The 21,908-nt window shown below is 45.7% G+C and overlaps 1 protein-coding gene and 1 long non-coding RNA gene across 4 annotated transcripts; one reads left to right on the top strand and one right to left on the bottom strand.

Annotated features, from left to right (window-relative positions):
- Nucleotides 1-14,377: 14,377 nt before the first annotated feature.
- LOC107146904 (sulfotransferase 1A1-like) lies at nucleotides 14,378-18,187 on the top strand. Of its 3 annotated transcripts, none has more exons than XM_015491235.2 (9): nucleotides 14,403-14,515; nucleotides 14,806-14,967; nucleotides 15,797-15,987; nucleotides 16,095-16,220; nucleotides 16,304-16,401; nucleotides 16,910-17,036; nucleotides 17,125-17,219; nucleotides 17,687-17,867; nucleotides 17,989-18,187. In XM_015491235.2, the coding sequence occupies exons 3-9, from the start codon at nucleotides 15,840-15,842 to the stop codon at nucleotides 18,099-18,101; spliced, it is 888 nt and encodes a 295-aa protein (XP_015346721.1). In that variant the 5' UTR covers nucleotides 14,403-14,515; nucleotides 14,806-14,967; nucleotides 15,797-15,839; the 3' UTR covers nucleotides 18,102-18,187. The 3 variants fall into 3 exon arrangements, with proteins under 3 accessions (XP_015346720.1, XP_015346721.1, XP_015346722.1); XM_015491236.2 differs by having other exon boundaries at nucleotides 14,414-14,515; nucleotides 14,809-14,967; XM_015491234.2 differs by lacking the exon at nucleotides 14,806-14,967 and having other exon boundaries at nucleotides 14,378-14,515.
- A 982-nt stretch (nucleotides 18,188-19,169) lies between these two features.
- On the bottom strand, nucleotides 19,170-19,911 carry LOC125612359. Its single transcript, XR_007342715.1, has 3 exons — nucleotides 19,872-19,911; nucleotides 19,659-19,805; nucleotides 19,170-19,417 (listed from the first exon to the last, which is right to left on the bottom strand). It is a non-coding gene; the product is annotated as an uncharacterized LOC125612359 (long non-coding RNA).
- Nucleotides 19,912-21,908: the final 1,997 nt, after the last annotated feature.

Below are 21,908 nucleotides of genomic sequence, written 5' to 3'. Positions count from 1 at the left end.
TTTAGCTATTGTGAACTATGCTGCTATGAACATTGATTTGGCTGTGTCCCTGTAGTATGCTGTTTTTAAGTCCTTTGGGTATAAGCCAAGGAGTGTGATAGCTGGGTCAAATGGTGGTTCCATTCCCAGTTTTCCAAGGAATCTCCATCCTTCTTGCCAGGTGCCTGCGCTGATGAGATGAGCTGGGTTCAGAAGAGCTGGTTGCAACATTAAACTAAGAAAACAGTGAAGAAATCACACAACACACGGACATGAGCTTCTCAGGTTGAGAGTGGGATTGTTCTGTGAACTTAAGGGGTCAGCTTCCATGCTGAACAGCACTGGAAAGAGAGAGTGTGCACCTGGAATCTCTTTATTTTATAGGGGGGGCACACAAAGGTGCTTCGATGGAATGTTCTTTACCAAATAAGGCAGGGGATAGGGTTTGAAAAGTGGAGTCTTTTTTTTTATGATGTCTTGTGGTCAGCAAGTTGATTGATATCTTAGCAAGTCACACCCATCTCGGGTGCTGTGTGGGATCACAGGCAGAGCAAAAAGAAAGGCGCACTTGCATGGCACAGCCCAATCAGTGTGCAATGCCTGACCTGTTCCTCATATCTCTCCAGTGAGTATAGCTCACACACATGGATGGATCATGACAATACTGCTTTCCAGATTGGTTGCACCAATTTGCAATCACTCCAGCAATGTATGAGTGTGCCTTTTTCCCCAAATCCTCTCCAACACTTATTGTTGCTTGTATTCTTGATAGCTGCCTCTGACAGGAGTGAGATGAAATCTTAGTTTTGATTTGCATTTCTCTTATTGCTAGAGATGTTGAACATTTTTTCATGTATTTATTGATTGACTGTATATCATCTTCTGAGAAGTGTCTGTTCAGTTCATTGGCCCATTTGTTGATTGGGTTATTTGTTTTTTTGCTGTTAAGGTTTTTGAGTGCTTTATATAGCCTAGAGATTAGTGCTCTATCTGATGTGCTTCTGGTAAAGATTTGCTCCCATTCTGTAGGCTCTCTATTCACTTCACTGATAGTTTCTTTTGCTGAGAAGCAGCTTTTTAGTTTGAATCCATCCCATTTATTGACTCTTGGTTTTAATTCTTGCACTATAGCAGTCTTATTAAGAAAGTTGGAGTCTAATCAGACATGATGGAGATTTGGACCTACTTTTTCTTCTATTGGGCATAAGGTCTATGGTTTAATTCCTAGGTCCTTGATCCACTTTGAATTTTGTGCATGGTGAGAGATAGAGATTTAATTTCATTTTGTTACATGTGGATTTCCAGTTTTCCCAGCATCATTTGTTGAAGAGGCTAACTTTTCTCCAATGTACATTTTTGGCACCTTAGTCTAATATAACTGTAGTTATATGGGTTGGACTCTGTGTCCTCTATTCTGTACCATTGGTCCACAGGTCTATTTTGGTGCCAATACCATGCTGTTTTTGTTACTATTGCTCTGTAGTATAGTTTAAGGTCTGGAATAGTAATGCCACCAGGTTCACTCTTCTTGCTGAGGATTGCTTTAGCTATTCTGGGTCTCCCTTTTTTCCAGATGAATTTCATTATTGATTTTTCTATTTCTATAAGGAATGTCGTTGGGATTTTTATTGGGATTGCATGGAATCTGTATGGTGCTTTTGGTAGTATGGCCATTTGACAATATTAATTCTGCCTATCCAAGAACAAGGTAGATCTTTCCATCTTCTAAGGTCTTCTTTCTTTCTCTAGTATGTTGTAGTTTCATTGTGGAGTTCTTTCACCTCTTTTGTTAAGTTTATTCCCAAGTATATTATTTTTTTGAGGCTATTGTAAATGGGATGGTTTTCCTCATTTCTCTTTCAGTGGATTTGTCACTAATGTACAGAAATGCCTTTGATTTATTGGTGTTGATTTTATATCCAGCTACTTTGCTGAATTCATTTATTAGTTCTAGGAGATTTCTGGTGGGATGTTTTGGGTCTTCTAGGTATAGAATCATATCATATGTAAATTGTGATAATTTGAGTTGTTCTTTTCCTATCTGTATCCCTTTAATTTCTTTCATCTGTCTGATTGCTCTGGCCAGAGTTTCCAGAAATATGTTAGATAGAAGTGGTGACAGAGGGCATCTCTGTCTTCTTCCAGTTTTTAGAGGGAATGCTTTCAATTTTTTTCCATTTAGAATGATGTTGACTTGGGGCTTAGCATAGATAGCCTTTAAAATATTGAGGTATGTTCCTGTTATCCCTTGTTTTTCTAACGTTTAGAACAGGAAGGGATGCTGTATTTTATCAAATGCTTTCTCAGCATCTATTGAAATGATCATATTATTTTTATCTTTGAGTCCATTGATGTGATGAATTTCATTTATTGATTTCTGTATGTTGAACCAACCTTGCATTCCTGGGACGAACCCTACTTGTTCATGATGCATTATCTCTTTGATATGTTTTTTGTATTTGATTTTCCAGAATATTGAGAATTTTAGCATCTATATTCATTAGATATATTGGTCTGAAGTTTTCTTTCTTTGATGTGTGTATGTCTTGTTTTGGAATCAGGGTAACATTGGCCTCATAAAATGTGTTTGGAAGTGTTCCCTCTTTTTCTAGTTCATGTAATAGTTTGAGAAGTATTGGTATTAGTTCTTCTTTAAAGGTCTTGTAGAACTCAGTTGTGTATCCATCCAGTCCTGGGCTTTTCCTAGTTGGTAGGCTTCTGATGGTGTCCTTTATTTCCTTGTTTGAAATTGATCTGTTTAAATTGTGTACATTATCCTGATTTAGTTTGGGCATATTATATGCCTCTGGAAAAGTGTCAATGCCATTGATATTTTCTATTTTATTAGAGTAGAAATTCTCAAGATAATTAGAAATTATCTTGAAATAATATTTCTATTTTCATCACAGATATTAGTAATTTGAGTTTTCTCTCTTCTCTTGGTGAGCATGGCTAAAGTTTTATCAATTTTATTTATTTTTTCAAAGAACCAACTTTTTGTTTTGTCAATTTTTTCAATCATTTCTTTTGTTTCAATTTCATTGATTTCACCTCTGATTTTAATTATTTCCTGTCTCCTACTGTGTTGGGGGTTGATTTGTTTTTCTCTTTCTAGGGCTTTGAGATGCAATATTAGGTCGTTGAATTGTTGACTTTTTCTTCTTTTAAGGAATGAACTTCATGCAATGAACTTTTCCCTTAGTAATGTCTTCATAGTGTCCCAGAGATTTTAATATGTTGTACTGGTGATTTCATTTACCTCTAAGAATTTTTAATCTCCTCCTTGATGTCTTTTGCAACCCATTGTTCAGTCAATAGCATATTATTTTAGTCTCCAGGCGTTGGAGTAGCTTTTATTTTTTATTTTATCATTGATTTCTAATTTCATTCCATTGTGGTTAATAGAATGCAGGTTAGTATCTCTACTTTTTTGTAGTTGCTAAGATTTGCTTTGTGGCATAACATATGGTCTATTTTAGAGAAGGATCCATGTGCTGCTGAGAAGAAAGCATATTCACACGTTGATGGATAATATACTCTATATATGTCAATCAAGTCTGACTGTATTATTGAGTTCTATATTTTCTTTGTTTAGCTTTTGTTTGGAAGATCTATCTAGTTGTGAAAGAGTTATGTTAAAGGCACTCAGAATTATTGTGTTGTGATCTATTTGACTCTTGAACTGGAGAAGAGTTTGATTGATGAGTGTAAATGCTCCATTGTTTGGAGCATAAATATTCAAGTTTAAGTCACTAACATTTAGGGTTTTTATTGAGACATGATTTGTATCACTGGTCATTTTTGTTTATTTTGGGTATTTAGCTTGACTTGGTTTCTCCTTTGGTTGGCTTTTCTTTTGTTGTAGTTCTTCCCTTTGCATATTTTCATTGTTGTTTTATATTTCCTCCTCATGGAATATTTTGCTAAGAATGTTCTGTAGTGCAGGCTTTCTTGCTGTAAATTCTTTTAGCTTTTGTTTATCATGGAAGATTTTTATTTCATGATCACATTTGAAACTTAATTTTTCTGGTTATAAGATTCTTGTTTGGCATCCATTATCTTTTAGAGCTTGCTATATGTTGTTCCAGGATCTCCTGGCTTTGAGAGTCTGGGTTGAAAATATGCTGAGATCCAAATTGGACTTCCTTTACAGATAATCTGATTTTTCTCACTTATGGCCTTTAAAATTCTCTCCTTATTCTGTATGCTAGGCATTTTCATTATAATGTGTCTTGGTATAGATCTGTTACAATTCTGTACATTTGGTGTTCTATGGGCCTCTTATATTTGATTTTCCAATTCATTCTTCATGCTTGGGAAATTTTCTGATATTATTTCATTAAAGAGATTGTGCACTCCTTTGGTTTGAATCTCCGAACCTTCCTCTATCACAATAAATCTTAAATTTGGTCTTTTGATGGTACCCCATAATTCTTAGATGTTCTATTCATGGTTTCTTATGATCTTCACTGTGAGGTCAATCTTATTTTCAAGATTATATATTTCGTCTTCATTGTCTGAGGTTCTGTTTTCCTAGTGGTCTAGTCTGTTGGTGATGCAACAACAATAAGCCAATTAAAAACTATCTATTGAGTTTTTAATTGGCTTATTGTTTCTTTATTAATTTCTGTTTGGTTGGGGTTTTTTTCAGTATCTCTGTCTCTTTCTTGAAATAATCTCTTGCAACCTGTATTTGCTCTCTTATCCCTTTGTTGGTGTGATCAATGGTCGCCTGAATTTGTTCTCTTATCTCTTTGTTGGAGTGATTGATTTTTGCTCACTTAGGATGTTCTTTAATTCACAAATCATTTTAGTTATGTATATTCTGAACTCCTTCTCGGACATTTCACCTACTGCACTATCTATGGATTCTATTGTTGTGGTATCTTGGTTTGTTTGGACACTTTCCTCCCTTATTTTTTTCATGATGTCTATGCGTCTTCCTCTCTTGCAGTGTAAATCTGAGGTATAACAGCTTCTGCCCTGTTGTCTTATAGTGTGCCTACAGGTTACCAATATCTCACTTTTAAGGGAGAGATCAATATTACAGCACTCAATGTACCCAACATGCAGCTATCAGTTAGCTTCTATTTTTACATTTACAGTTTTGTCACTATAATCAGAAATGATGAGTTCAGTTATCTTCAACCATATAGTCAATAGGTTTGCATAATGATTTATAGTTTCTGATGGTGGAAGGAAGGACAGGAGGTTGAGATGTTTATGAAGTAGGATGTGAGAATATGGAGGTATTAGATTATATAACTACTGAGAGGGTAATCATAAGAAGTTGGCTGTTAGAGAAACAAGAGATAGGCAACCCCATGCAAGACTCCCTGTTACTGCAGCAACAGGATAACTGTTAGCATCCCTAGTAGAGAAACCTCTGGTGCAGCCAGGCCACAGAAACCTTGGTGATGTCTTACCAGGTCCTTATTGTTGTCACTTGATAGAAGTAGTGATATCCCAGTTTCATGGTGTAATACCTCCCTCTGCAACCTCAAGCCTATATGTATCCTGTTGTTGGGCTGTGGAGCCACACTTTGGTGAATAAGGAACCCCAGTGAGGAGTGGCTCTCTGTGTGGGCATGGGGTGCCTCTCCCCCAGGACTCTGGGCTGCAGGCACAGGGCCAGCAGGTTCTGCCCCAGGACTCCAGGCCGCAGTGGCACAGGGCAGGTGGGCTCTGCCTCTGGAACTCTGAGCCCTGTGTCATGGTGCAGGCGGGCTCTCCTATCTGACTCTTGAACTTGACAAGAGTTTGACTGATGAACATAGATGCTCCATTGTTTGGGGCATATATATTTATAATTGTTATGTCTTGTTGGTGTATGGCTCCCTTGAACCGTATGAAATGTCCTTCTTTATCCCTTTTGATTAACTTTGGTTTGAAGTTTATTTCATTTGATATGAGGATGGAAACCCCTGCTTGTTTCCTCAGTCTGTGTGAGTGGTATGTTATTTCTTGATCTTTCACCTTCAGTCTGTCGATGTCTTTTCCCATGAGATGAGTCTCTTGGAGGCAGCATACTGTTGGGTCTTTTTTAAAAATCCAATCTGCTGGTCTATGTTTTTTGATAGGTGAGTTTAGGCCATTAATATTCTTGGTTATTATTGAGACATGATTTGTATTTCCAGCTATTCTTGTTTATTTTTGGTATTTAACTGACTTGGATTCTACTTTGATTATTTTTTCCTTTAGTGTAATACCTCCCTCTGCTGATTTTCATTGTTGTTTTTCATTTCCTCATCATGGAATATTTTGCCGAGGATGTTCTATAGTGCAGACTCTCGAACTGTAAATTCTTTTATCATAGAAGGTTTTTATTTCATCATCAAATCTAAAGCTTAATTTTCCTGGATATAAGATTCTTGGTTGACATCCAGTAGATAAGATAGCCAGCCAACTCAGAAGTGGCTTGGATTTAAAAGGGAGACTTTTTTTTTTGCCTTAACTGGTTTTCCATATGCCTTGAAATCTCATAGACTCTGTGATTTAAATCCTAAATGTAAGCCTGGGAGAGAGAGAGAGATCTAAAAGAAATGATGAAGAAAGAAATGCTGTGTTTGATAGGGCTATCTCAGCCCTGGGGAAAAAATCCAAACCACTGTGACAAAACTAGGCCAAGAATCTTCTGAGTCCTGGACATGTTTACTACCTATTGCTCTGTTGAGAATCAGAATTATTCCTAAAACTTCTCTCCAACTAAATATTAATTAAATGCTTTATGGAATACTTTTTCATATATGTCACTGACATAGAATGCAAAAAAAATATTAAATCTTTAATTAATTTAGATCAAGTGCAAAAACTTTTATTATAATATGGAAACAGTTCTTCTGACTCCTGATGATTCAATCTGTATGTCAAAAGGACAACCCAGTGACAACATCTTACTCATGATTTGGAGAAAGACTCACCTTTAGATCAGCTTACAACAAGATCTAATGTTTTCCAGTGGCCTATAAATGAGACCTTACATCAAGAAGGCCCTAGAAAAGATTTCTCTTAGTGAGACTAATACTCACATGTGGCATTACGTTGAGCCTTGTCTACCTCAAGCCCCAAATATATCTACAATAAAAGATGATAATTATAGATCTCTGACAGTATATTTTCAAATGTGGGATAAACATATTTGGCTAACACCCACTACGAGACAGGTCAGCAAACAGGCAGCTCACTGTTGGGAACAAAGAAAGCAGTCTATCCCTGGAGTAGTTCCCTAGTTGTAAAACAGGATGGACTCCTGTAGAAAACTGTCATTTTAGGACTACACTGAAAGAGACTTATAGGCTTGCCACCCATTGGAAGTGGAGGACAGAATGAGATGGCCAGTGACAAATGGCACCTAATGACTACATGATACCCATCTTTGGCCATGGTTATCTCCAGGCTGGATAATAAGCATGAGGATATCCTTGGGTACAGGCATGTGAATTAACACTATAGATTCTCCAGCCAACTTCCCAAACCTACAGCATTGGTGAGAACAAGCAGTCTTTCACTGGAGTGATCATCTGGCTTGTCTCTAGTCCCCAAACTGGGCTTGCAGATGGCATATCAAGCTCTCTAGCAAATATACACACACAAAAAAACCCTCTCAGAACATTTCACTATTGAGCAATGAGATGAAAGTGATGAGAAAGCTCATCTTACAAGATCAAATGGCCCTGGATGTATCACCTGCAGCACCAGAAGGAACAGGTGCCATTATTACAGTGGAATGTTGTGTTACCCCTGATAACTCTGGAACTGTGTCTTCTACAAGACCTTGACTTTCAAAGTAATAAGTTGTCTGATTCTGCCCAAAGTTTCAATGACTTCCTAACCTCCGGGTTTTCTGGAACATCTTGTTCCAGCACAGCTTTTTCTTTTTATTAGCCTTTATACTCTACATAGCAATACTTCTTTGTTATTTGATCTGTTGCTGTGGTGGGCTAGTATCTCACATGCCCGGGCTATCAAAGAATGATGATTCCACAACCAACAAATTCTGGCCTTTCTATTTCTCCTTAAAGATCAATCAGGACAGGACTTTCCATCCCTGGCTAAGCTGGCTCATGGTTCCTTGTCAGCCAGAAGCAGCCAGAGAAGTCAGACCTTGTTCCTAGTTGCCTCTTAAGATAAATTGATAAATGTCTGCTTGTGGGTGAGAAGAGGTAGTAATCGGAGAAATAATAAAAAGATAGAATGCAGACATAAATGAAGGACCAAAAAACAGGATTTTAATTCAGAAATCCTGCATACTTTTCCAGCCTGTCACTCTCGATGACTGTCTCTCTTCCAGGCCTGTTACTCCCAATTCCTGGGAAACCTGTAAATCTACCTGTGCACTGTTAATTAAATACTCAATACATTGATGAAGGGAGACATCATATTTCAAGAAACCTATAATTTAAGGGACTTCTTATCACTATCTATTGATCAGATGATGAAGACCAAGTCTGCCCAAGGATCCTGGGATTAACCAGTCTACCAGAAACCGTTGTGAGACTACTGGACTGGTGTCATTCCTACATACCTCCCCATAACCACTCCTCACCAAGTTTCTTTAAAAAGAAGAGTCTGGAATCTGGGATGGCCTACATTCAATCCTTCCTGGAGTCACTTCCACTGGAACATGTACTTACGCCCGCAGCAAGACATCAGCAACTTTGCAGTTCAAGTCCTCAGTTGGTGGCGGGGTGGGGCAGGGGTGGGGTGGGGGATCCAACAGACAAGGGTTAAGCACTGACCATGCGTTAGCCAATCAGAGTCTGTGTGACAAGGAACCCTGCCTAAACGCGTGCCCATTGGTTGGTGCTGGTAGCCTACCTGAGTCCCAGGGCAGCGTTTTGGCACCTAGCTCCTTTGGCTGGGAGAAGATGAAAGAGCTGGCCCTGCTGGGGCCTCCGAGGTGCCTCCCAATGGCTCCAAGGAGATTTTTGAAGCAAGCATCTTTCAGTTCCAGGTGCCCTCCCACTCCCTGCTCCAGGGGTCCTAGGACACAGAAACTCACCCCCAGCTTCAGCCCCTGTGAGAAACAGAAAGTCTTGTGGTCCATTTTCAAAATATAGTATCAGTCTTAGGGAGTTCAGTTGTGACCATTTTAATTATGCCTTTTCCCTTTTGCCCGCCCCGATTTTAATATTAGCCAATCCCAAGGGTTGTACCATTGAGTCTTCCAATCAGGGTGAAGGTCTGCAGGCCGTTGGGTATATGAGCCGGCCTACTGCCCATCTGTTGTGCCTCCTAGCCAGATTCTGTGGCAATCCCTTTTGTCAGAAGTGAATGCCTAGGCCACCCACTTTCCAGCATAGTTTGATTTCTTGTGGCATGTCCGTCTTTATTTCTAACACCCCTGGCACACAAAGTCCCTATGGGTCTCTGGGAGGCGAAGCAAAGCCGGGGCGTGTCTTAGGCATCTACCTGCTCTACTGCCTGAATCCTGGGCATGGGGTCTGCAACTACGTGGGGTTCACTGTCAACCCCCCTAGTGGCAAGAAAAGGGTGGGGGATCCGGTAGACCAAAGAGACAAGGCCTTGGTAGGACTGTGAGGGTCTTCCTCCAGACAGGCAGGCTTTGGGAGGCCTCAGGCTCTTTGGGGGCAAAGGGCAGATTATATTGGGGGGGGGGCTGTAATAGATATATGGGAGGGTCTATCCTAAAGGGCTGGATAGGGAGGTCGACCCTGTGCAACTCTAAGCAGGTAGGGAAGGGTCCCACCACTGGGAAATTGCACTCAGGGCCTAAGGTTGGCAAGTGTAGTAAGACAAGCCTGCAATGTGGTGAAGCCTGGAGGCTGGGCTTGAAGCCCTTGTGAGGAGGCTCTAGATGGGCCTGGAGGCCAGTGATGGTTAGGGATTCTCTCCTAGTCGGGCGCTGGTGGGGTGGAGACTCACAGGTTTCTATCTGTTCTCCTCCCAGGGATATGGTCTTCCTCATGCAGGCCTTAGGGTCTGCAGTGGCCGCCCTTAGGATCAACTGCCTAACTGGTGGGCCCAGGAATTGTCCCCTGCTTCAGCTATCCCAATGTTATTGTTCTTCCTGGTCGATTTGAGTGGGCCTGACTGCACTCACACTCCTCCTGTCCCTCTTGGAGTCATGCATGGGCATAGAACTATGGCCCTGTGGGTGGGGGGAATCTCTGCACATTGCTTCTGACACAGCCCAGCATCTGGAATTGTTAAGTGGAACCCCATGGAGACAGCAAGGAAGCTGGGCAAAGAGTTCTGCTATGCCTGTGACACCTGATGCAGGTGAGATCCACCCCCATTAGGATGGGGGGCTAGGGTTCCCATGATCTGGGTTTAAGGTGTTGAGAGACCAGGCAGTTCACACCTTTGAGCTGCTCTGCCCCCACTTCTAACCTGGGAAGGGTAGTACTTGCAGGTCCTCGGACCCACCACTATTAACAGTTCCTTTGCCCTTTCTCTTGTGTGAAAGGCTCTTTCCTAGACCTTCAGAGTTGACCATGTGCCACCCTCTTGTGGAGGTCTTCCCTGGCTCCATCCAAAACTATAGCTCTTCCTTGTGGTCGGCCTGCTTCCCCAATTTATGTGCTTATTTTGATACTGAGGATAGAATGTGGGGCAATGTATCACTGAGCTACTGTTATAGGGAGACTGCTCAGAAAATGCTCAAAGACTGAATTTGAAACAAATTAGAGAGCTTTATTACCTGGCCAGGGATGCTTCTGCCATGCCCAAACATCCTTTTGACAGAAGTGTGCCAGGTTGTCCGTGGTTCCAATATTTAAGGAAGAAAAACCACATCCTATGGAATCTGTGAATTGCAAGCAAGCAGGGTACAAGGGCTGAAAAAAGCAGTTAGCAGAGCCGTCAGACAACCACATCCTGGGTTCAAGCACAGTGTGGTTGTACATCCTGGGTTCAAGTACATTTTGTGGGGTACAAAGTACAGAGGATAATATATATTTTTTAATTTAGCAGAAAACAGCTCTCATTTTGTTTTCTCAGAAGTGGGTCCTGCAGCTGTCTCTTCATGGGGGCAATAACAGAAAAACTAAGGAGGAGTCTAGAATAGCTGAGATGGAGTAACTTCAGCCACATCTGTTTGCTCATAGAGCCATAGTGATTCCATGCTTGTCACTCCAGCAAGGAGGGAACTGTTACAAGTGATCAGGTAGTTTAATCACAGCAATTGCTTTACACAACCAGTATTAGTAACTTATTGTGTTGATCAGTTCACACCACAACACTACATCCCAACACTTGTTTTTGTTGTTATTTTGACAGAGTCTTGCCCAATTAGCCAGGCTGACCAAGAAAATGTGGTCATCCTGAGTCCACTTCTCATCTCTGGGAATGCAGGTACACACTTCAGTGATTGGCCCAATGTTCCCCTTATGTATTTTTGTTTCATATTATATATTTATATTTATATATATATAAAGAATATAAACTATATATACTACTATATATAATATGTATCATAATATATATTTATATGCTATATATGGTATTTATATGATATATGGTATTTATATTTATAATGTAATATAATATGTATTATAAAATATAATTGTTTATATATTCATAAAATGTATTATATTGTAATGGTTAATTTGAATTGTCAACTTCATTGGATTAAAATATGCTGGTGATTAAGAAGCTTCTGGGGGGGCTGGGGTTATAGTTCAGTTGGTAGAGTGTTTGCCTAGCATGGGACTAGGTTTGATCCTCAGCACCACATAAAAACTAATAAATAAAATAAAGGTATTATGTCTGTCCACAACTAAAAAAAAAAATTTTTTTTTAAAGAAGCTTCTGGGTGTGTCAATGAGGGTGTGTCTAGGGTGATTGGCATGTGGGATAGCCAACTGAAGTGGAGATCCTCCCTAATTGTGGGTAGCACACCCAATAGGATGGGGGCTTGGATGGAATGAAAGTTGGAAGAACAAGGAAGCAGCAGCAGAGGCAAGCTGGATTATTCTGGAATGGGTTCTTAATTGCTGCTTTGATCATCTGAGGATACTGGACCCTCACTTCTTCACTCTTCCAAAGCCAAACTCTGCCAGTGTTTCTCCAGGGAATTTCCAGAAGCAGTCGGTCTTGGTCTAGGGTAGCACCAGTATCCATCTTGTTCTGGGACTTCTGCCTCTTGAAGTGCACAGCTACTGGTTCTTCCAGCTCTCCAGCCTACGGATAGCCATTGTGGACTATCCAGCTTCTGGTCGGATAAGCCAACCTGATAAATCTCTTGTTTATAATCATACTTCCTGTTGATTCTGTTCCTCTAGAGAACCCTAATACATATGTTATACTGTATCATATTGTTGTATATTATATAGACTATATATAAATATTAATACATGTTATATGTTATAATATAAAATGTAATATATAATAAGTGATATGTAATGTTATATATGATATTCATATTTACTGTATATAAATGTATATATTTTAAAATATATTTATTATAAATATAAATTTAGATTTTTTTTTTTTACAATATATATAGATATTTTTTTTCTTGTGATCAGCTCCCCCACTCTTCACAGTAGACTCCAGGAAGGAAGTTTATGTTCACTGTTTCAGAAGAGAGTAGCCAGGTGTGGTGGCACTCACCTGTAATCCCAGCAACTTGGGAGGCTAATGCAGGAGGATGGGAAGTTGGAGTACAGCCTCAGCAACTTTGTGAAACCTTGTATCAAAATAAAAAATAAGCCTGGTGAGGTAGAACAAGCCTGTAATCCAAGTGGCTCAGGAGGCTGAGGTAGAAGGATCATAAGTTCGAAACCAGCCTCAGCAATTTAGCAAGGCCCTCAGCAACTCAGTGAGAACTTGTCTCTAAATAAAATATTTAAAAGGTCTGGGGATTTAGTTCAGTGGTTAAGTGCCCTTGAGTTCAATCCCTGGTATCAAAAGTAAATAAATAAATGATTAAAAAAATTAAAAATAATAAGGGTTGAATATGTAGCTCAGTGGTCAAGTGACCCTGGGTTCAATACCCAATACCACTACCACCCCCAAAAAAAACCTCAAAAAAGAGGATAGCAGAGAGAATATGGTCGCATAATAATTAACAAATTAATAGATGGAGGTCTGGCTCTACTTCTCAGTACACGTGAGTTGCTCCTGTCTTCCTTTCCCTGCCTGCCACCTCTGATGGGATGAACAGTGTCCCTCTGTTGCCCTCATCAAGGATTTCCTCTAGGGCCCATGTGATCTGCCTGGCAGAGGAGTCCCTTCAGGAAGAGCCAGGGCAGCTTCTGCCCCTGAGGGCCAATGTCCTAGGTGAGTGCTGTCCTCTTTCCAGCCTGGCCTAGCTCTGGGGAGAGGGGCCCAGTGGTCCAGTCCAGGCTGGGGCAGCTGAGTCCTTAGACCCCAGGGCCAGGGCCACAAGGGGCTTGAGAAGCCTGACTCTGTATCATCTCCTACCAGCTGCACTCTTGATTATTGTGTGAAGTCACTACTTTGGGGTGACCTGATCTGAGTGTGCCAGGTGGACACTGAGGAGGAAGAGGATGGCTGGGAATGAGAACAGGTGAGGGGTAATACTGGCACATCCTTCCTAGCTGCCTCTATCCAGGCTGCATGTGACCACATCTTGTCTCCATGGGATCACTGCATACCTGACCCTCCACCTCCCTAACACTGCCCCTGCTTTTCTGTCCCCTCTCCCCTCTACCAGAAACTGGACAGCTTTTATTGAGTACAATTAGGAGTAGTGAGACAGACCTGGTGGTACACGCTATAAACCCAGTAGCTCAGGAGGCTGAGGCAGGAGGATCAAAAGTTCAAAGCCAGCCTCAGGACTTATCAAGACCATAAGCTACTTGGTGTGACCCTGTCCCATGAGAAAAAAAGTTTGTAACAGGACGAGGTATGTGGCTCAATGGTTAGAGCCATTAGGTTCAATCCCAGTTACTGGAAGAAAAATGAATTTTGAGCAATGATACCTTCTGTTGTTTGCTGGGACATGGGACAGGGAGAAGAGGTGTGAGGAGGGGCCACTGGCCCAACCATGTGTCCAGCATCCCCCTACCTATCCCTTCTGAATCCCGTTCCCCAGCTTACCTCTGAGGACACACTATTCTGGGAAGGCACAGGAGACTCACACCCATGACTCAGAGCCCCTTGACCTCCAGTGCCCAGCGAGACTGGATTTTAATGCAAACAATAAGAGAAAAGGCTGAGGAGGAGCTGGGGAGCTCCCTTACATGGAGCCCTGTGGCTCTTGTGCCCCAGCCTCTTCATGTCTGTCTCTGGAGGCCCCTGCAAGCCCAGGGAAAGAAGCACCTGTGGGGCCATTCAGCAGCTGTGAGCAATGTCTCTGAAGTCACTCAGGAGCCATGAAGCAGGGACTCACTTCTTCCTAGAACTATTAGGCTCCGACATAATTTTTCTCTCCTATCCCATGCTGCCTCAAAACAGACTTCCTTGCTCTGCTCCGCCCCCATCCCTTCACCCTGCCCACTCAGCACTCTGGACTTGCCCTGCTCTCAGAGCCTGCAGTTCCAGAAATGCCTGAGGTTGCTCTCCCCTGAGCCCTGGGTGCCTTGACACCAAACGAGCCAGCAGGAAGGTGAGTGGCCCTGCACCCCATTTTCCCCTCCCCTCCCTTGACATGATCTATTAGAAAAAGCCATCTGTTAACCTTCCCTGCAGGGACAAAGTTTGGGGAGCCCTGCAGTAGCCAGATCACAGCTGAGGGACCATCTGATCCTTGGGCTCTTTCTCTTCATTTCAGTTCTCTTGTTTCCTGTAGGTTAAACCCACATGTTGGATTTTAAGACAGGTGTATGCCTGGATCCAACAGAATGATAAGGATGGTAACCCTGATGTACCCATTCCTAAACCCCACCTTCCTTCCAGAAGATAGCCATTCCCAGGACTGGCTCCTCACCCCTCCCACTGTGGACCCACAGAAAACAGCTCTGCAGTACCCACTCCACACCTCCACCAATCCCCGGCGTGCCCAGGAGGACACAAGCCGGGTCCCTGCCCAGCATCTCCAACATCTTCAACATCTTCCAGGTGCTCCTTTCATTTGATCGGGCACCTATTTGATCCCTTGACTGGAATTCTAACTCCCAGTTCTTTTCCCACATCTCAATAGACCACCCATCTCAATAGACAACTCCAGCCTGGCCGGAGTCCCCTTCCCCTCTTTTTCTGAGTGATCAGTTTTGCTCATTCACATGCAAGACTGGCCCACCAGCCAAGTTCAGCTGCTCAATTGTCCTGTTTATCCTGGAGCCAAGATGGAGCTTGGTGGGCAAGTGGGATCCCAGGCCTGGCTGGCCTGAGTTGTTTCCAGATGTGAAGGGCCTAGGGACTCAAGAGGGGAACATCAGAGATGAGCCCACTAGGGCTGTGTCTCAGCAGGGGAGGAAGAACAATGAGCTGCATGTTAAGAGTTAGGATGGGCAGGGCAGCTAGTGCACGGCCAGTGGTAAAGGACTTGACTAGCATGCAAGAGACCCTGGGTTCCACCCTCAGCACCACAGACAATACAAAACAAATGAAAAACAAACAAAAAGGAACAGGCAGAGCCTGCAGGAATTTCTCAACTGCTGAAGAAATCACTAGAATCACTGGGAGAGCTTCCAAATCTGTGTATCTGGACTCTAACCCCTGATATTGCTAACAATGTTCTGGGCTGTGGGAAGGCACTGGGGTCATGTTCTGCAAGTAATAAGAAAGCGCAGCCTGAGCTGTGAACCACGGCACTGGAGTTAGACCTTCTTTCCAATCCCAGCTCCCCACTTAGTAGTTTAGAGAAGCTGGGCAAATCACAGGACGCCCTGCAGCCTCAGGGTCCTTATCTCAAAGCAACAATCCAGCAAATCCTGTTTTATGAAAGGATTCAGAGAAGCAGAGCAGGCGCTGGCCCCTGACTCAGCAGCATGGAACTGGTCCAGGACACCTCCCGCCCTCCACTGGTCAATGTGAAGGGGGTCCTGCTCATCAAGTACTTTGCAGAGATGGTGGGGCCACTTCAGAGCTTCCAGGCTTGGCCCGATGATGTGCTCATCAGCACCTACCCCAAGTCTGGTAAGTGAGGAGGGTCACTCTGCTCCCCCACTGGGGCTGCAGTCCCCACCTTGGTCTTCAGGGCCCAGCCCTTCACCCTGCTCACATCTGCCTCTCTCTCTTTCCAGGCACCACATGGTTGAGCGAGATACTGGAGATGATCTATCAGGGTGGTGACCTAGGGAAGTGTCACCGGGCACCCATTTACATGCGTGTACCCTTCCTTGAGTTCAAAGTTCCAGGGGTCCCATCAGGTGTGTGGCAGAATCCAGGGGCAAAAGATCTTAAAGAAGGTCACTCTGGGCTCCATCTCACCAATCTGCTGCCTGCACCTTAGGTCTGGAAACTTTGAAAGATACACCCGCCCCTCGGCTCCTCAAGACACACTTGCCCCTGGGCCTGCTTCCCCAGAGTCTGCTGGATCAGAAGGTCAAGGTGAGTGGCAGCGGAAGCCACTAGGCCATTCCAGCTTTGGTCCTGTTCTGCAGGAAAAGCCTCTTCAAGCTTTGTCTCTGCACAAGTGGGAAGGCCACCTGTCCTCACTGTGGCAGGGCCAAGACGAGGAGAGCAAGACTCTTCAGTGCAGACCCGAGGGCAGGGGAGCCTGGTGCTCAGAGGCTCACAGCAGGGCTGGAGGGTCCCCTGCCTGCCTTGTTCTCCATCTGGGTGTGTGGTGGAATCCCAGGGGTCAGATAGGATGAAGTATGACTCCAGGGACCAGCCAGGAGTCTCCCATCAAAGCTGAGTTCAGATCCCAGCAGCCATAGCCATCCCTGAGGTCTCCAGCAAGTCAGCCTCAAGGCCTCAGCGTGTTCCCTTGTCAAGCCGAGAGGGGACCCTCCACAGGGGTGCTGTGAGGGGGCCAGGCAGGCAGGAGGGAGGCAGTCCTGGGGTGTGTGCGTGGGGTGGTGTAGCTGGCAGTGGGTGTCGTCTGTCCCTGCAGGTGATCTATGTTGCCCGCAATGCAAAGGACGTGGCTGTCTCCTATTACAACTTCTACAAAATGGCCAAGGTGCACCCTGACCCTGGCACCTGGGACAGCTTCCTGGAGAAGTTCATGGATGGAAAAGGTGGGCCCCAATCTGGAGGAAGGAGAGGGCTGGAGTTTAGGAAGCCCACCTAAAACTCATACCAAACCCTGCTGGTCCCCTTCCCCAGTGTCCTATGGGTCATGGTACCAGCACGTGCAGGAGTGGTGGGAGCTGAGCCGCACCCACCCGGTGCTCTACCTCTTCTATGAAGACCTGAAGGAGGTGAGACTGCCTGCCACTGCTTCCTTCCATGTCCCACCCAGGGGACTGGAACCTCAGGGTTCCTGACAAGGCTTAGGACCCTCCCCTTTGGCAGGCCCACCCCACCCAGGGTTGCCCACACTGCCTTCCTGGCATGGAACCACAGAGCCAGCCCAGCTCAGGACCCAAAACAGCCCTCATCTCCTAGCACCTGGCTCAGCTGCACATGCCCGGGGCTCTGCCAACCCTGGGACCTATTTCCTGAAAAAAGACTTTCCCTGCCCTGTCTCATAAGACACCAAGCAGGGCTCAGTCCTGGACCCTAAAAGGAGTGGGTCCAGGGAAACAGGCCCAGAGTGAAGCAGCTGGGGCTGAGAGGTTTCCAAGTGGAAGGGCCAGCTCCCTCGGAACACCAGAGAGGGGATTTCTGTTGTGTATCCTCCTTAAGAAATCCAAGCCCCCTCTGAAGAGCCTGTGCCTTGCTTCAGAACCCCAAAAGTGAGATTAGAAAGATCCTGGAGTTTCTGGGGCATTCCGTGTCAGAGGAGACCGTGGATCACATCATCCAGCACACATCCTTCAAGGAGATGAAGAAGAATCCCATGGCTAACTACAGCACCCTTCCGACTGAGCTCATGGACCACAACATTTCTCCCTTCATGAGGAAAGGTGTGTGCTGGCCAGGGTGGGTGGCTGCAGAAGGGTGTGTGGAAGCAGCTGCCAGAGCTTCCCCTGAGCCACCTGGGGCCACCTGTGTGGGGGGGACTCAGCCCCTTTTTTCCCTCCCCAGGCATCGTGGGGGACTGGAAATCTGTCTTCACTGTGGCCCAGAATGAGCGCTTTGACGCCCACTATGCTAAGAAGATGGCAGGCTGCAAGCTCAACTTCCGCTGGCAGCTCTGAGTGGTGTCGTGGGGAGCCACTGCAGGGGGAGCATGGGCACAAGCCTGACCTATGACCTCAGGAATAAAACATGATGTGTCCAACAAGAGGCCACCTGACACTAACTAAATCCCACTGGGACCAAGTAGAGCCCTCTGTCCGGCAGCCTGCCAGGACCATGTGTCTTTCCTGGGTGGGAAAGAGGGTGTGCAGAGGGAAGGCCCAGGAGACATGAGAGAAGAGGAAGGACGTTGGGTCCTGTAAGGTCCTCTGTTGCCTCCTCCCTCTAGTCTCCTAGCATGCTTCACTTTTTGGGGACTCTTTACAAGCCACTACTTACCTCTGAGCCACATTGAGGGAGGGGGAGCAGCCATCTGCATAGCGATGTCTTCAAACAGAATGGAGTTTTCATCCGAGACCTGTAGGATGCAGACAGGAGGCACTGGTCAGAGGCTTCCAGGACAGGCCAGCCTCCTCTTGGCCTGGAGCCCTGGGCCAGCAGGAACCCTGAGAGTTCCAGGCACCTCCAGGCCTCACCTTCCCCTCTGAAGTCAAGGGGTCCAGGTCCCCTTCCCACTCCCTGCTGCTCCAGAGCTGGTCCTCAGTGAAGGTGGCCTAGGGCAGAAGACAAAATGCAGGGAGAGGAGGGGTGAGACTCCATCCTCAAAGGGTCGTGCTAGAATGACAAGGGGTCTGTTGCCACTCAGGACCCCTGAGTTAAGAAGATAAAGCAACCCAGAGGGCAGCAGGCAGGTGTCCTGAAGGCCCAAGAGGAAGAGCGTTTAGCCTGCGTCAGGTTACATGTGACCCGTTTCACATGGGTCAGCGTCAGCTGGAGGGGTGAAAGCGAGAGTCAGGAGGTCTGGGCACGTGCACCCAGCTCACGCTTCTCTGACTGCCCAGATGAGGAAGGACAGGAGGGCAGATCGGCCTGCTCCCTGGGGGCAGGCTCAGGCTCAGGCTCAGGCTGGGCAGGAGGCATTCACAAGGTAGAGGCTGGTCCTTGAAGCTGTGAGGCCATGAGAGCAGAAAAGAGAAGGAATTGGAAGATGACCCCATGCCCTGTCTGGGGTCTAGATGTAACGAAAGTCCTCTCCGTAGAGGCTGCCTTACCTGCTGTGGGATGTGTGGATCAGGACATGGTGGAAGCAGGTGGTCTGGAGATACTGAGCCAACGCCAGCTGCCCCTCTGGATAAGGCCTCAGGGTCCATGTCTGGGTTGGCTGTCCACCGGTGGCTTAAGACAGCCCAGTGGATCACTTGCCAGGAGCCTGGCCACCCATTCCCAGCTGGACACTCACTCTTTGCCTTCTTCATCAATGTCATCTACCTCATACCTGTGGGAGAATGGAAGAGGAACACCGGGTGTAGCCAGGTGCCCACTGCAAGCCAGGGAGCCAGAAAGAGGAGGAGGGGGAGATGGAGAATGGGAAAGTGGCCCGAGGAGCCCAGTGCCTCCCACACCTCCTGCCCAGGTGCCCTCCGGGGAAGCTCTTCACCCACTGTGCACACAGGCTGAACAATGCCAGCGGAAGAGGGTGTGGTGAGCAAGGTTCAGCGGGGTGGGTGTCCACTCACTTGTTGGTGGCATGGCTATAACTGACCACCTCTGCTAGGATCCACTGCTCATCCCCATCCACAGCCTTGACCCGCGCAGCCACCTTGTCTCCAGGCTTGGCCACATAGTCCCCTGAGGCTGGAATGGCTCCACAGAGGGGTGGGGGCCTGTGAGTGGAAAGAGCATTAGTCTGGGCCTGGACACCAGGCCCCCCCGCTGGCTGCCACCCTCACTTGTCATCAGGCTTCCCGATCCACAGGGGCAGGATCATGGCTGACTGTTGCAGCAAGTTCATCAGCACCCTTCTCACATGGTCTTCTGAGGCAGCTCCAAATCATTGTATAAACCCATGATCTTGGCCACAGAGGGAAGGAGGCATGCCCTTGAAGCCTCAGGGATGGGCACTTGCCCTGAGACCCCCAGAACCCTGCCTTGTGCTGTCAGAGGAATTTAGCAGGGAGCCCCCACCTCCCAGTTTCCACCAAGGGTCCATCCCCTTCCCTGCCCATCCACAAGATGTCCAAGTTGGGACTCTGACAAGCTAAGCTGCCAGGGTGATGAGGTGTGGAGACCATGAGGAGGAGCTAGAAAGTTGCCAAAGGGTGGTTTGGAGGAGCAGTCACCTCTGTCTCCTGACCTGGGCACTGTTGGCCTGAGTGTGCTGGGTCAGCAAAACCCACAGCAGCCTTACCCTTCTGGGCACTTCTCTAATCATCTATGAGGTAATTCATGCAAAAGTTGAGAAACAATTATTCAATGTGGATCTCTGGCCTCTCAGGCATGGCTCCACACACCCCTCACCTTCAAACAGAACCAAATTGGCAAGGAGACAAGACCAAGGGCGGAGGAGTCTTCACACATTGGCAGGGAAGCCAGGGCAGTGGCATTTGTGGGCCTGGAAGGCAGCACCTGGGTGGCAGCCACACATGTGCCTTGCTTCAGGACATAAGGTGGGGCTCTGCCAAGTCCCCAGGTTCCCCCCCACAGCAAGAAGCAGAGTGGGCTGTGGGAGGAAGGAGGGAGGCACAGGCCTTGGGTCGCAGAAGAAGAGAGAACCAGGAGGTGTAGCCAGAATCACCTCTGTCTTGGGGAGGACTAAGGAAACCTTGAGGATAGTCCTGGGCTGCAAAAGGTCATTTCCCCCACTCACAGCCACATATCATGCACATGAGGGAGCTGGAAACCTCCCTTCCCCCAGTGATGCCACAGCCATTTCAATACCCTAGTGCAACACACTACACGTAAATAAACCTACTGTGTGGCCACTCGATGACAGTAAGCAAGGGTGAATATTTAGGTATTTATGATACTTCACTTCTGATCATTAGAGTCTTTGGACCTTATAAAAAAATAAACTGGAAAGCAATGGGCCCTGTGACATCAGCAGCAGCCCCTCCCCCACAGCTCATGTTTACTGCATCTCTTGTTTCCATAGAGAGACAACATGGAGGTGGGTGCAGTGGTGAGGGCCTATAATCCCAGTGACTCAGGAGGCTGAGGCAGGAGGATTGCAAGTTCAAAGCCAGATTCAGATCCTGAGTAACTTATTGAGAACCTGCTTCACAATAAAATATAAGAAAAGGATGGGTACAGTCGTCAAGCATCCCTGGGTTAAACTGTCATTTTGAAAATAATAATAGTATTAATAAAAATAACAATAATAAAAGAGGCAACAGGAGAGTGACCTGTAGCATCTAGGTTTGTGTAAGTTCTCTGTCATGTTCTCACAACTACAAGACTGTCTATTGATGCACACGTCAGAAGATTTAATGACCCATGACTCTCCATTTTGGCCTTTTTTTGGAAGTGAAAAGGACCAAAACCAGGCATTAATGCATGTTAGGACTGCAGATCCAAAGGATAAAAATAAAAATGGGAATTTTTTTAAAAACAAACAAACAATCATAGAACCAAAGGAACAGCCTGGCCTGGTTTAAGGATGAATAAAGTGAGGCACAAGCAGGAGACAGGCTCCCAGAAGGGCAGATCCTGGGTCATGGCCCAACTGTTCACTGCATTGTGCTGCTGCCTCTGGGGGTCCTGCCTGGGCCTGGCCTCTGGGAGAGAAGGACCTGACAGAAATAGGTCCTGTGAAGAGGGGTCTTGGGAGTAGGTTTTGCCCCCAACTTAGGAGTGACCCCCTGAGCTGGGACAACACAGGGCTCTTTGGGATGGGTGTTTGGGCCATAGTAGGGGTTGCTGCATACTGTGCAGGGATGACCAAAGCCCTATTCCTTGCCCTTTCCTCATTATCTACCTGGATAGGTAAT

This window comes from Marmota marmota, unplaced genomic scaffold (genome assembly GCF_001458135.2).
Source record: "Marmota marmota marmota unplaced genomic scaffold, marMar, whole genome shotgun sequence".
NCBI lineage: Eukaryota > Metazoa > Chordata > Mammalia > Rodentia > Sciuridae > Marmota > Marmota marmota.
This window is presented reverse-complemented; position numbering and strand designations above follow the sequence as displayed.

Coding starts and splice junctions, on each gene's coding strand:
- LOC107146904 (XM_015491234.2), top strand. CDS start 15,840: ATGGAACTGGTCCAGGACACCTCCCGCCCTCCACTGGTCAATGTGAAG. Junction 16,221..16,303: donor AGTTCCAGGGGTCCCATCAG/GTGTGTGGCAGA, acceptor CCTGCACCTTAG/GTCTGGAAACTTTGAAAGAT. Junction 17,220..17,686: donor TCTATGAAGACCTGAAGGAG/GTGAGACTGCCT, acceptor GCCTTGCTTCAG/AACCCCAAAAGTGAGATTAG.